General features: G+C 42.4%; 1 protein-coding gene across 5 annotated transcripts in view; it reads left to right on the top strand.

The window, feature by feature from the left end:
* Nucleotides 1-323: 323 nt before the first annotated feature.
* SS18 (SS18 subunit of BAF chromatin remodeling complex) overlaps nt 324-15,323 on the top strand; it is a 60,838-nt gene continuing 45,838 nt past the window's right edge. For 4 of the 5 annotated variants that reach the window (XM_037892720.2, XM_037892721.2, XM_043539707.1 and 1 more), the window contains exons 1-3: nt 324-772; nt 2,749-2,825; nt 4,503-4,587. In XM_037892720.2, coding sequence (XP_037748648.1) covers nt 575-772; nt 2,749-2,825; nt 4,503-4,587 — 360 coding nt within the window. In that variant the 5' untranslated portion in view covers nt 324-574. Of the gene's footprint in view, nt 773-837; nt 871-2,748; nt 2,826-4,502; nt 4,588-15,323 lie in introns of those variants that run through there. The other variant, XM_043539708.1, reaches the window with a different exon arrangement.

A 15,323-nucleotide genomic window follows, 5' to 3' on the forward strand; every position in this document is an offset into this window, starting at 1 on the left:
TCTGGCAACTAAATTACGGGTAAGTCAGTTCCAAAATAAAGCCATCTGTGTCCCTGCTCATGTTGAAGTGTTACAGCTGCAGCTTCCCAGCCGGATTCTTTATAGCGGCCTTGACCCCGCAACCGCGGAGTCGCTGGAGCTCTCCCAGGGGGCTGAACGAGAGGCGGAGCAGATGCGAAAGGCAGGATCACGCGCCTCCCAAGACTCCTCCCCCTGGCTGCCCCGGCCGGGAGCGCAATGAGTGGGCGCAACCAAGGCTGGGGGCAGGGTGGGACTCGCCGCTTTCCCCTGTAAAGTGAGCACTTCCCCCTGCTCCCAGCCACACCACTTACAGCCTGTCTCGGGCTGAGAGCTCTGGGTAGGAACGTACCATAATCGCTCAAAGGGGGGGAAAGGAATGTGTAACGAAGAGGACGCGTTTAAAGCAGCCAAGAGGGCGCTCCCTGTCAGTGGAGCCGCTTCTCGCTAAGCGGAGCGATGGGGTCCCAGTGTTGCTGCAGCTGCCACCCGCGGTCGGCGGAGGGGGGGGCAGTAGCAGGGAGGCTTATCTCCCCCTCTTCGCGACCGGGATGGGATGGCCCCAAGAGCCGTCACGCCCCGTCCCCCTCGCGGTGGTGGATGTTCTTCTCGGATCGCTGCCTCCTACCGCCGCTGCTTCGTCCGCGGCCAGGGCTCTGGAGCCTCCTACGCGCAGGGACCCGACATGTCGGTGGCATTCGCGGCCCCGAGGCAGCGGGGGAAGGGCGAGATCACGCCGGCCGCCATCCAGAAGGTGAGGGAGGGGCCAGGCCCGACTCGGGGCTGCTTCCGGCCCGGCCGGGGGGCGGCGACTGGCGGGGGCTGGGGACGCGCTGGGCTTGCGGGCAGAGGGTAAAGGGCAAGGCTGTGGCGCTGGGGGCGAGAGTGTGTGGGGGGGAGTGTGGAGGGGCTGGGGGTGCAGGAGTGGGGCGTGGAAGTACCTTTCCCAGATGTGAAAAAGAGCTCTCTATGCCTTGAAAGCTTGTCTCTCTCATCAGCAGAAGTTAGTCCAATAAAATATATCCCGTCCTCTCTCCCGCTCCCCCCCCCCCCCCCCCCCCCATACCACGTTTCTCTAATTGGGGTAATATGTCAGACAGCTAACTCTATACATGAGACGTATTCATTAGTTAATTGTCATACTTCACCTTTTTGGATAAGTAATCTTTTATAACTTTGGTCTTTGTCTAGTGTTTATTGATGAGATAAGTCAAAACTGCAGCTTCTAAATTTAGTTTTATTAATTTTTTTAAAAATCTTGCACATTAATGAAGTGGAATTATGGTTTGAGTAGAGGCTTGGGACTCGGGGTGTTTCTCTAGGTACTGTTTTAGGCACTGCCATTACCTTGGTATGTGCTTGTGTAAGTAAACAAGAGTTGGGGTGGGAAGCAAGATACATATATTTAAGGTTATGGCTGTACTAGCACTTTTGTCGGTAAAACTTTTGTCGATTGGGGTGTAAAAAACCATCATAAGTTTCACCGACAAAAACACTGATGTGGACAGCACTGTGTTGGCAGGAGACGCTCTCTTCTCATGCCTACATAGCTACTGCTGCTTGTGGGGGATGGTTTAATTATGCAGTCAGGAGAGAGCTCTCCCATCAGCATAGAGCCACTACATGGGAGATCTTACAGCGGCGCAGATGGAGCGGTACAGCTGTGTCACTGTAAGATCTGTCGTGTAGACGTGGCCTCAGTATATCTTGTATCTGCAAAATAGTTTGTGTATAAATACAGAATTCTAACACTGGCACAGTTAAGGTTGCATATGCAATTTTAACGGTCATTCCTTGACTTCTGTTCGCTAAATTGTACAAGTTCAATATTCTTTACATAGGAAATGTTTCAAAAATCTATTTTAGGGTCTTATAGTACTACCCATCACTAGTATCTGAGCACCTTTCACATAAAATCGATAATCGCTAAGTCCTTAATGGTCTCAATGGAATCTCTGGCAGTGGCTTTTCTCTGTTTTTGGGGTAAACATCTATTTGCCTATAGATACCTCCAAAATGATGTCTTGGACACCGTAAGAAGTTCACGAGAAACCCATTTTGTGGAAAATTAGGAAGTGTGCCTCTTTCATTTTTGTGACTAAATTTTTTTTTTTAACTAAAAAGTAAGTTAGCTACACATGTATTCACAAATTGAATACTTCTAAAATGTGATAGAGAAGAGTTGATACAATTTTTCTATACTCACAGAGTGCAATTTGCTAAAAGCTCATACATTAATCAAGTCTAATTTTAAAAGGCAGTGAGGTCTGTTTCAAAGTAATGTTCCATTTTCTGCCCATAGCTATTGATATTCTTTTCAGATCACTAGCATTTCATAGTAGGGGAGGGGAAACTTTTTTTTAAGCTATTTAAAACAAATTTCTGTGCAGAGACCAAATTTGGAAAATGAAACTTTTGGAAACTTGTAGGAAATTGTGGCAAGGGAAGAACAGGAGTTAGAAAGAAAATGTTTTTGCAGCGTTAACTATAGCAGTGATTTAAATCCAAAACCCTAAACTAGAAGCCATAAAACAAATAGAGAATTAAAATAGGAGGAGGAGGTAAAAGTTCTACAAATGACGTCTGTTCAAAACAAAATAAGAAAAAATTTTTTAAAAAGCACTTTTTCGATGGTGATGTGATGTGGATGGCAGAGATTGGTCTCGCTTTTAGTTCACTTACATCAAAAGGTTATGAAACTTATTCCTGACTTCTGTTTTATTATTTCAGATGTTGGATGAAAATAACCATCTTATTCAGTGTATAATGGACTATCAGAACAAAGGAAAGACCTCAGAATGCTCGCAGTAAGATTTTAATCTAAATGTATTTTGTACCTGGTGATATCAGTAATTTAATTGGAAACCGAAACTGTTTAGATCGGCTCACTAGAGAATTGTGCTAACGAACATAGAAAAACACTGCTAATAATAGTGCACCTTTGACTTTAAAGGAGTATATGAACATCATTAAAATTTCCTTCTCTAGAAATATTGAAAGGCTGGTTCTAATTTATTAGTATACACTCACAGTAATGTAGGGTAAAAATTAAGGGATTTAATAATAAAAATGTATAGACTTTTCTGTTGTGTGTCAGTGCTTTGATTACTTTGGGGAGGAGTTAGATTACATGCTTCAAGCCTTCCTTAGTAATTCAGAGTAGTAGGGAGAGGAGCTGACACTACTTCGAAGGCTCTGTTTGCGGACATATCCAAGAACTTCGTACTCCTCCACCTATCCCAAATCTCTTCTGAAAGGCCATGTATCGTGACAAGCCTGATGTTTGGTGAGGAAGGGTTGGATGCATCATCCTCTAGAGTGAGCCAATGCTGATCTTTCAGTTAGAAGCATTCCAACACAAATCTGAATGCATTAACATAATGGTACTTGCAAGCATGGCTAGGCCATGAGTGAAGGGCATAGTGTGGTCATGATCTGCTTCCTGCGAGTAGGCCAGCTCCCTTTCCTGTCTGGGTTGCTCCACATCCCCAGGTGAGCACCTTCCCAAAAAAGGATTATGCCTGTACTTCTACATGTAAACTTTAAGTGTGAAATGTACTTCTGATTTTCACTCTGTCTTCTTGACTACTGGGGAAACACTCTGTACAAAGCCTTCTGTGCTCTGTGTCACAATGGGGCCAAATTCTGTCTCAATGTTAATTTATTGTATCACCATTAAATACACTTCATTCTTATTCCTCTTGAACAATGAATTCTGCAGCAAAATGCTGAATTCTGTGGTATCTTGGAAAATTGCCAAATTCCAGGGTCTTTTAGCCATGGGGTCCTGAGTGAGATGACTGAGGTTGTCCACGCCTACGAGCCAGGTTTGAGGTTTTTTTGCAGACTCCAGTAGATATTGGCTTATAACCTTGAAAGCATGACCAGATTATTTTTGCAACCAAGATTAGAAACGTAATTTTCCTTTAAGAAAAGGAAGTTAAGATACTAGAGCACTATTCTGCAGCAAGGATTGAATTCTGTGGTAAATTTTGCAATTGTGGAATACATGGGGCCCTGATTATATGCTGCTTATTCTGATTATATGATTGCTATATAGGTATGATCTCTTGCCGCTGGGTGCATGAGAAGGAGAGAGAAATGAGCTGTCTTGTCACTAATACCTGCTTCAGGCAGCATCAAATAGTCATGTAGGGGCTCATACACAACACATTTCCTAGGTCACTCAACTGGAGCAGGACATGAAACAGACAAGAACAGGGTCACTCTGTTGCTGCTTCTGTCATAGTTACTAGGAGAATGTGCCTGAGTGGTTCCAGTACTTTTGCAAGGGAATTGCCAAAACATGGCGGGAAGGAAAATGTGGACAGTTTGGGATTGCTATAACTATCCCCATAATTTCTTGATGTACTGAAATCAGAGTTCACTGTGCCTATGTATGTAAATTAAAAGGAGGTGAATTTAAATATTACTGTGTCCTTAGCTTTTTTTTTGGACATGTCTTGCTCTGTTCATTTTGATAGGTATCAGCAGATGTTGCATACAAACTTGGTCTACCTAGCCACTATAGCAGACTCCAATCAAAACATGCAGTCTCTACTACCAGCAGTAAGTACCTTTGTAAAACACTATAAACTGAGGCAGTTGTTTTCATGTGGGCTTTTGATACTGTGAGAAGGTAATTGGAGATGGCCCAAAGATTTGAACAGTTGAGTTCAGTTCCCCCTGGCTGGGAAAAGTAAAGTTTTTTCACATAGCTCCTTGGGACCAGTACCTAACACTGCTGGAGTCCCTTTGCTCACACATGTTGTGCTAGCGAAAGAAAGATTGGTGTTGTGATAAAAATAGCACCCAGATGCCCCTTGTGTAACTCAGTGGAAAGCCCCTGTATCTCCTCAAGTCAGGATTCCTGAAGTAGGAGAGTAGTTATCCAGCTAGTGTAGCTGGTTCTTACACCAGTGGTCCTCCCACCCTCCAGCCTCTTTTTGTGGAGGTGGGGGAATGTTCATTTCTAGAGTGTGTTGTAAGTTAAGTCAGCCCCCAGCTGGCTCTATCCTACTCCAGGACTGAAGCGGGGGCAGACTGGCTACCTGATGCCTTTTTGGGCCAGTATGTGATTATGTAACTAGACCATATCATGGCAACACACAGGAGTCAACGAAGATTGCACAGGCTACTTTACCTTCGCCATTTCCTGGATGTTCAGTGCTTCGGTTTCTAACTCTGTTAATTGAACATCATTTTTATATTGTTTTAACTCCTGTGAGTATATACACTTGCAACTTTTTTCAGTTGAAGTGTTAACTCTTCCTGTCTGCTTTTCAGTCTAGCCATGATTAACTGACCTGACTTCTGCCATAGTAAGGGAAAGGAAGGAGAATGAAGAATGTTGATGATAATAATATAGTAGCCTGCTACCTCTTAACTTTCCGTGCCAGGCTTCCACATAACATAGCCCCAATCAAAAAGTCTTATTAAGTCATTGTGAAGAACTGCAGGGGGTTCACTGCATTTCTGGTAATGTAACTCTTTGAAATTAATATACAGTTGAAGCTTTTTCCAGTATGTTTTGTTTCACTTCTGTAACACAAAGGTAAACACACATCCCTTGCCAGATACAGTTTTAGTTGGTGAAAATATATAAACTATTATTTCTTCAGGCTCTGGAGAAGTGTGCTCCCATAGAGAAGCATCCCTACAATTGAGTACCTAAAGGGTTGAGTTGTGTTCAACTCAAACCAGTGCCTCTCTAGGCTTTTTTCGTAAAGCTACCCTTGTAATATCCTATTGGAAAGGTAAAATTTTAGCCTGACTAGAGCCACTCTAATTATGAGGTCTGTGTGTAGGAGGAGATTAATGCATTAACCCCCTTTATTTCTGGAGACCTATTGTAGATTGGTAACTTGGTTCTGGTCACAAGTGGAAATGAGTTTGACCTAATCCTGGTCCCTAGTGGACACTTCCCTGTTTGCACAACTGGATGTGGTGGTGTGCACTCAAGAAAGAGGACTGAGATAAGAGGGGTTTGCAGGTCAGGACTGAGGTTCATTTCTAATGATGTGTGGGGAAGCTTCCACAATGTGAAAATTTTTAGCTAATGTTTTTTTCCTTTTATGACTGCTACACTTAGGGGAAAAAAACAACTTCTTGGTTGCCATTTTTAAAAAACTGATCTATATTTAATTTGATTCTGTAAAAACAAATGTAAGTTCATTCTCTTATAAGTGGATTTAAGTTTTCAGCCAAATCTTCAAGGATTTGGTTTGCTGTGTGGTAACTTGACCAGATAATGGAAAAGAGTTCACTCAATATTTAAAATTAAAGTTTTTACAAATATGTCTGATGCTGAATAAGGTTGTTGTTTTTAGGACTGATTAATTGCAGTTAACTCACACGATTAACACAATTAATTGTGATTAAAAAAAAATTAATCACAGGTTAATGTCACTGTTAAACAATAGAATACGAATTGAAATTTTATTCAGTACTTTTGGACATTTTTCTACATTTTCAGATATATTGATTTCAATTAAAACACAGAATACAAAGTGCATGCTGCTCACTTTATATTTTTTATTACAAATATTTGCACTGTAAAAATGATAAACAAAAGAAACAGTATTTTTCAATTCACCTCGTACAAGTACTGTAGTGCAATCTCTTTATCGTGAAAGTGCAACTTACAAATATGGATTTTTTTGTTGTTACATAACTGCACTTAAAAACAAAACAATGCAAAACTTTAGAGCCTACAAGTCCACTCGGTCCTACTTCTCGTTCAGCCAATCGCTAAGACAAACAAGTTTGTTACAGGAGATAATGCTGCCCACTTGTTATTTACAATGTCACCAGAAAGTGAGAACAGGCATTTGCATGGCACTTTTGTAGCCGGCATTGCAAGGTATTTACATACCAGATATGCTAAACATTCGTATGCCTCTTCATGCTTTGGCCACCATTCCAGAGACATGCTTCCATGCTGATGATGCTTGTTAAAAAAATAATGCATTAATTAAATTTGTGACTGAACTCCTCAGGGGAGAATTATGTCTCCGACTCTATTTTACCTGCATTCTGCCATATATTTCATGTTATAGTAGTCTCAGATGATGACTCAGCGCATGTGGTTCATTTTAAGAACATTTTTGCTGCAGATCTGACAAAACACAAAGAAGATACCAATGTGAGATTTTTAAAGATAGCTACAGCACTCGACCCAAGGTTTAAGAATCTGAAGTGCCTTCCAAAATCTGAGAGGGACGAGGTGTGGTGCATGCTTTCAGATGTCTTAAAAGAGCATCTTAAAAGATGCGGAAACTACAGAACCTGAACCACCAAAAAAAAGAAAATCAGCCTTCTGCTGGTGGCATCTGACTCAGATGATGAAAATGAACATGCGTCGGTCTGCACTGCTTTGGATTGTTATCAAGCAGAATCCATCATCAGCATGGACACATGTCTTCTGGAATGGTGGTTGAAGCACGAAGGGACATATGAATTTTAGCGCATATGGCATGTAAATATCTTGTGATGCCAGCTACAACAGTGCTATGGAAATACTTGTTCTCGCTTTCAGGTGACATTGCGAACAAGAAGCGGGCAGCATTATCTCCTGCAAATGTAAACAAACTTGACTGGACGAACAAGAAATAGGACTGAGTGGACTTGCAGGCTCTAAAGTTTTAAATTGTTTTATTTTTGAATGGTTATTTTTTGTACATAATTCTACATTTGTAAGTTCAACTTTCATGATAAAGAGATTGCACTACAGTACTTGTATTAGGTGAATTGAAAAATACTATTTTGTTTTTTACAGTGCAAAGATTTGTAATCCGAAAATAAGTCTAAAAGTGACAGTGTACGCTTTGTATTCTGTTATAATTGAAATCAGTATATTTGAAAATGTGGAAAATATCCAAAAATAGTTAAATGGTATTCCATTATTGTTTAACAGTGCAATTAATCAGGATTAACTTTTTTAATTGCTTGAGAGCCCTGGTTGGTTTTTTTAATTTTTAAGAACTAAATAGTCCCAAATTGAAAAGGGGAGGCAATAACTTTAGCCAGAAGAGCTGGGAAGGCTTTCAAAGAATCAAGCAGCTGTAGTTTGACATGAGACATGTATTTCACACTTTTTTTATTTATTTTTTTTTTTAAATTTCTTCTTGGTCTCCCATCCAGGAACAGACTATGGTGTAGGTGTGGATCTACCACGCTTATCTCTTAGGAGTGTGTGGTGAAGGAGTGGTGCTCCTGGAATGGGGGAGGAACTTCTACTAAGGGGAGCAAAGGGGGTGAAGTAACACTTTTGCTGGCTGTGGATCAGGAGGTGCAGATACAGAGGTCAGGGGAAGTGGTGATGACCTATCAAGGCCCCTAGCATCTTTGCAAACATCATAAAATGCTGAATTATTAAATGACAATGATATCAGTGGCATGAAACTTCCATTGCTCACAACAGCAAGGCAGAAGTAGGAAAGGAAACCCCTCATGTGGAACCCACTCTTCTCTCCCCCGCCCCAGCCCCTTGATCTGATGGAGGAAGGAGTAGCAATGCTTCTAAGTGTAGGGCCACTCTTGGATATCCCTTCCACTTGACTTTGGGGTCAACAAGCATGGTACAATTGACCTCTGGACTCTGCTGCCTTTCGCCTGGACACTTAAAGGGATCCTCCTCTATTTCCTGGACAGTGGTGGACAGTAATATGGCTGTGTAGTCCAGCACCACATGGGGTGTGTGAGGCATGTGTAAAGAGTGGGATGGGGTCTTACATTGGAATGTGGATCTATGAACAGAGGCCCAAGATTGCGATTTCCTGCCCAAGATAGGAAGAAGGGCAGTTGGAAAGCTGAGTGACAAGCAATGGTGAGCTAACCCAGCTTGGCTGTAGGAGATGAGTGAGTGAGGGACAGAGAGATACTGAAACGATCCCTAGCTGCATCTCTTAAAAACCTAATAAGAGTGAGAGCATTGGTCACCAACCGGTCAATCGTGATCAACTGGTTGATCCTAGAAGATCTCCCAGTTGATTGCGATCTCTGGCGGTGCTAAGATAGATTTCCTGCCTACCCCGGCCCCACACTGCTCCCAGAAGCTGACAGCGTGGCCCTGGGTCAGGGGTCTCCCTCTGTATGCTGCCCCTGCCTGCAAGCACTGCCCCCATAGCTCCCATTGGCCGGGAGAGCTGCAGGGGCGGTGCTTGCAGAGAGGGACAGTGTGCAGAGCAACATACCCCCTGCGCAGGGGCACACTGGCCCTTTCCAGTAGCGGTGTGGGGCCAGGGTATGCAGCGAGCCTGCCTTAGCCTCGCTGTGCCTGCCGCCTACCGGGAGCCACCAGAGGTAAGTGCTGCTCAGTGGGAGGCTGCACCCCAGCCCTGAGCCCCCTCCCAGAGCCAGCACCCCATATCCCCTCCTGCACCCCAACACTCTGCTCCACCCAAACTCCCTCCTAGAGCAGAGCTTGCACCCCTCACCTGCACCCCTGCCCCAGGCTCAGCCCAGAGCCCACTCCTAGACTGCAAACCTCTCAGCCCCAGCCCAGAGCCTGCACCCCCTCCCAACTCTCTACCCCAGTCCAGTGAAAGTGAGTGAGGGTGGGGGAGAACAAGCAACAGGGCGGGAATGGAGTAAGTGCGGCGGGGCTTTGGGGAATCAGTGGGGCCTTGGGGAAGGGGTGGGGTAGATCCTGGGTTGCCCTTAGATTCAAAAAGTGATCTTGGGCGTAAAAAGGTTGGAGACCACTGGGGTAGAGAGTTTACAAAAAAACAAACTTCTTGTCTTTGTCAAAATCTGACTGTTCAGCTCCTTGAAAAAAATTAAATGGAACTCTTCTTCTGCTCTTCTTTTTTCTCAAACATTTAGGTGCAGCCCTTTCCCTAATTGTTTGTAGACAATCTGGAAAGTAGAACACAGAGCCAGAGTTCCTAGCACACGTAGTCATTGCCCCTTTCCTCTTCTATTCAGGGAATTTCACTTCATTGCATACTTACTAAAGAAGCGTGCACCTGCCCAGTTTTAAAACTGCCATAACATCAGTCCCTTTAATGAAGTAGAAGATAAACTGTATATTCTGCATTTGGAGTGACACTTTTCCTCAAATAGAAGGTATTTGAATTTCTAAAGTGGCAAGAAAAATCTTGAAACTAACTAAAATCCATTTATCTTCCTCATCCCATATCACATGGTGGAAAGAGCTTTAATAAAACACTAAGAAAAAGGTGTGTGTTGTGGAAGCATGAGAAACTTGACTCCTGAAGCTAACACATTTTTGGAGGATGTGATGTGTAATCATTTCATGCATGAAACTTAGTCAAATATGGAATTCTGCTTATAAATGAACAGCAGTACAGGATCACTGCTGTTATATAAGTGCAAAAGGCTTTTTGAATGTAGAGTGGTGGTTTTCTTTTTCCAAAAATCTAGACCGCAACAGCAGTCACTGAAATACCAGTTGCTTCTAACATAACTTCTTCAAGAAGAGAAACTACTAAGGCTACAAATAGCACCTCTATAAACTGTTATAAGTTTCTCAGCTCAAATTAATGATTGTTATATTGGATAAAAAGCTGTGGCAGTCAGATATGTATGTAGTCCTTTCATAGGCAAGAATGCTTTGGTTCTAAAAGCTAGTGTTAATATAATGCAATCTTATATTCATATAGTTCCTCTTCAGGCAGAAGGATCTCAGGCATCTCTAGGAGGTGCTTCATCTGAAATTTAAATATACCAACTTTTTGCATAGAATGTATCCATACATAGCAGGACTCCAACATTTTAGGACAGAATGGGAAGAATAAAATTCTGCTCACTGAAAATTCTGTATTTAAATTGAATGTGGAAATTGCCTAACTTGCACATACTAGTCAAGTTATAGTTTTAAGACTACTGCTTTATAAAGAGCATGTTAGGATTCTGAAAAGAAGACTACAGTTAGTAAACTGTTAGATTCTAATAATTGTATCGAGTTGTAAAGATCTAATCAGTTAAGGAACAAAACCTGAAATATAGTTTTAAAAACGCAACCTTAAATAAGCAATAACCAGATCTGACCCTACCTAGCTAGTAAGGTCTGATAATATTCTAGGTAGTATAGCATAAATTTCATTGGGTTTGTGTCTGTGCTGTGACTAGCAGTCTTGATTGTAAGAGGGTAGATGTTGATATGTATGGTTTAAAAACAGAAATGGATAAGGTATGTTAGCCTCTGCCAAAGCAACACTATACCAGAGGCTATCAGCTTTTTATAAAATACTTTAAGAAGTCATAAAATTCACTCGTTCTACCCCGTTCATTCAGCTTACAAATAGCTGAGAACAAAGGGGGTAATGGTGTGGTTCATGGCTTCTCTCCCTGGGTATTCACTGTTGAGTCAGAAGACAGGCCACAATTTCCAATAGGTGTTTCTATTAACTCTCTCTATCTCTCTGTTACAAAGCTTTTCTAAGAGCGGTGTAAATAACCTTTTACACTTTTAAAAAAAAATTTACTAGAGGGAATGCAATAACTCAGTATGAAGAATGCTGGATAATAAAATGAAACAAATGATATATAACAGTAGCATTCATAAAATATAACCTGCACGAAACATGAGTTCGTATTATGAAAAAGTAAGGAAAGGGGTTTCAATGTACCTATGTATTACATTCACCCACCACCATCATAGTATTTGCATCAGTACAAAGTCCAAGGAGCAGTTCTTAAACATAGAAGTACCAATACTGTTAAATGCTTTAAAAACCCACAGTGCCAAGTTTGATGCTGCTATTTAGCAACAGATGGTGTTAAAAAAGGAGAATGGGCAAAATATCAGGATAGCTCCGAACAAAGTAGTGTTCCTGATGTATTCTGAACAAGCAAGTGAGGGAGCAGCCCTGCTCGGAGGATATTTCAATAATCAAGCCTCATGTTGTATATCTGTTGATGCTGTATAATTATCCATATAATGCTAATTAAGAAATCAGTTAGCTTTCCCTGAGACCTGAGGAAGGATTAAACCATGTATGATGCTCAGATTCTTCACTCAAAGCTCCCAGTGAGCAGGGAAACTTAGGGGTAAGCCTCTTTATACAGACTATCTCTTCTTAGCAGTCAGATTTATCTTGATAAGGTAGAGGATGATAATTCTGGCACATTCAAGGTGCTGCTGTAGTAATGCAAGCATTTTGTAAGAGCAGAGACTGAATTTGAATTTCCCATGTGTTTAGAAGGGATCTCATCAAGAGCATTTGTATTTATTTTGCACAGCATGATAGCCAGGATCTCTCCAGGTGGATTACCACATTTCAAGCCTTTTGTTTATGACACACAATTGCTCATTGTTACATACTGACTAGTGTCTAGATACGACTGGAACTGCTAGCTATATCCTTTAATCATCAGAGGAGCAGCAGCCTATGGTCCAATTGTATTAAATCCTGTTGAGGGACCAGTGTGTTTGCAATGGCTAGCTGATCCTGGTCTAAAAGCAGCAGGAGATAACCTTTAGTAATTTTTCCATATATTTCATGTTTCTGATGCTGTATGACTTATTTACACTCTTTGTAGGGTCAAAAACTATAGTTAAATATGACTTCATATTTAAATGTATGATTTGGCTACGTTTTCCAAAAGAGCACTAGTCCATTACAAACAGATGGTCAGATTCCTTTGGCTGAGTGCGGAGGGAGAATACTTCAGCTGTTAATCCCAGCAAACAGCAAAACTTCTGTCATGTCAAGACAAAAAATGAATCTATGAGCGGTAAAGGACTTTTGAAAGACTTTAAAAAACAAAAACAGGAAGCCTCTAGGCAACATTAAAGATTCCTGTAAACCAGTGGTCACCAACCGGTAGACTGAGATCATCACATGCTCCACAGTCAACCAGTCAATCGCGTAGAGTTGCTAACCCTCCTGCAGTCAAACTGGGAGATGGGCTGTTAACAGTGCGGCGGCACAGCAGGGCTAAGGCAGGCTCCCTGCCTGCCCCGGCCCCACGCCGCTCCTGGAAGTGGCTGGCATGTCCCCCTGTAGCTCGGGGGGAGAAGGGAGCAGGGGCATGGTGTCTCTGTGTGCTGCCCTTGCCTTCAGGCACTACCTTCACAGCTCCCATTGGCCGAAAACAGGGAACCTCGGCCAATGGAGCTGCAGGGACGGTGCCTGCAGACGGGAGCAGCACACGGAGCCACCTGCCCCTCACTCCCCCAGGAGCCGCTGCTGGACGTACTGGATGCTTCCGGGAGCAGCGCGGGGCCCAGGCAGGCAGGGAGCTACCTTAGCCCCACTGTGTCACCGCCCGGGAGGTGCATGAGGTAAGCGGTGCCCAGCCAGAACCCAGAACCCGTACCCTGAACCCTCCTGCACCGCAACCCCCTGTCCCAGCCCTGAGCCCCCTCCCAGAGCCTCCACCCTAACCCCCTCCCCAGTCCTGAGCCCCCTCCTGCACCCAAACTCCCTCCCAGAGCCTGCACCCTGAACCCCCTCTTGCACCTGAGCCCCTCAACCCCATCCCAGAGCCTGCACCCCAACCCCCTGCACCAGAATGGTGAAAGTGAGTGAGGGTGGGGGAGAGCAAGTGACGGAGGGAGAGGGATGGAGGGAGCAAAGCAGAGCCTGAGAATGGGTGGGACAAGGGTGTTTGGGTTTGTGTGATTATGGTTATTTCTACATTTTCTTTGAGGTAGATCCTGGGTTGCACTTAAATTCAAAAAGTGATCTTATTCTTAAAGTTGGAGACCATTGCTGTAAACTGAGTTTAGTGGGCCCCTCATTTTACCATTTGGTGCCTGATTATCTGCTGTGCTATACCAGTTTTATGCTGGTATGTCTCTTTTGGTACTAGTGTAGTTACACTGGTATAAAGTGGAGAATTGGGCCTGCTGTGTTTCTAAAAACTCAAACCTTCATCATCCAGCCTATGAGTTAGCTCAGGAGTACCGTGGACTCCCAGTATTCACCAGTTTGTCCATTCTGCTTCAGAGAGCCTTGTTTTGTCTAATCACTAAGATTCTAAACCACTCTCTTAAATCTTGTCTTCATGCTCTGGCCTATGTGATGTCAAATTCTTCATTAGTAATCATGGAGTCCTGCACAATACCATCAAAACATTTCTATAATAAATCTATTTCTGCAGCTATCTTAGACCTTATCTACGCTATAAGAGGTGTGCCAGTATATCTACACAAGCAAACCCTCCCAGGGGAGTAGCATCATATACACTAGTGAAAGAACGTTTTTTGTTATAGCTTATGCCAGTTCCCTGAAAGAAATGAGTTGTACTGGCTCAACAGCTTCTTTGCTGGTATAACTGCCTCTACTGTAGGGCTTTTAGTGGCAAAGCTGCTTTGGTTAGGGATAGGATTTGATTTTTTTTTTTTTTTTTTTTTTTGAACACCCACATGCTTTCCCCCCAAACAACTGACCGTCACCCCCATGCCAACAAACCGTGCAGAGACCAGGCCTTAACCTGAGCAATAGTCTCCTTGATACCCCAAGAAGAAGGAACTACACAGTTGGAGAGCAGAAGGTACCTGTTCTAAGGTTACATGTGTCTTGAAGAAAGCCTTTTTAAAAACAGGTTTATTCTAGGTGGACAAGATCAGTTTTTTAAAAAGAAAGTGATCCACCCATTTTTCACAGTACCCCATATACCCATCCAGCTCTGAATCTCAAGTGTGCCCTAAGTTCACTTATTGTCTGTAGCAATAGAATTGTCTTAAAGGAAGTTTAAATATCCTGTATACATTTTATTCATAACAGCTGCATCTAACAGCAGATTAGCGCTTAAAATATAATCATAAACCAGTTGTTATCCTGATTTCATATTGTTTTTTACAGCAGAACTGGTTGCGCTACAAACATTAAAAGTATTCTAATACAGTTCTTCTGGTTGGACAGCTGATTTTAATGATGAAATATTTTACTGTGTACATGTTGAACATTCTATCCAAATATTTAAATCAAAGTTCTCTTTTGATATTAAAAGTATTAATATAAAATCAGGCTGGAAAGTGGTAGTCATTCCTTTGGACTTACTTGCCACTAATATCACATTTCAGTAAGATTATCAGCAGCAGTGTGATGATAAATTACACTTGTAATTAAACTTTATTTTCGCAGCTACATGTGGTCACACATACTTTTTTATATGGAAAAAAAAAATCACATTCTGAAAAAATGGATGCTGTTTTTTTTTTCCTAACACTTCCACTGTTTTTCTTTGAAAGTAGCAGAATAAACATAACTATATTTACATTTTTCACATTTTTGCTTATTCAAATCTCAGAAGTTCAGCCCTTTTGTTATCTTATTTCCCACTCTCACACCTCAGTAAGTGCTCTGCAGATGCCATTGCCACCTATCAAT

This window comes from Chelonia mydas, chromosome 2 (assembly GCF_015237465.2).
Source record: "Chelonia mydas isolate rCheMyd1 chromosome 2, rCheMyd1.pri.v2, whole genome shotgun sequence".
NCBI classification, from domain to species: domain Eukaryota; kingdom Metazoa; phylum Chordata; order Testudines; family Cheloniidae; genus Chelonia; species Chelonia mydas.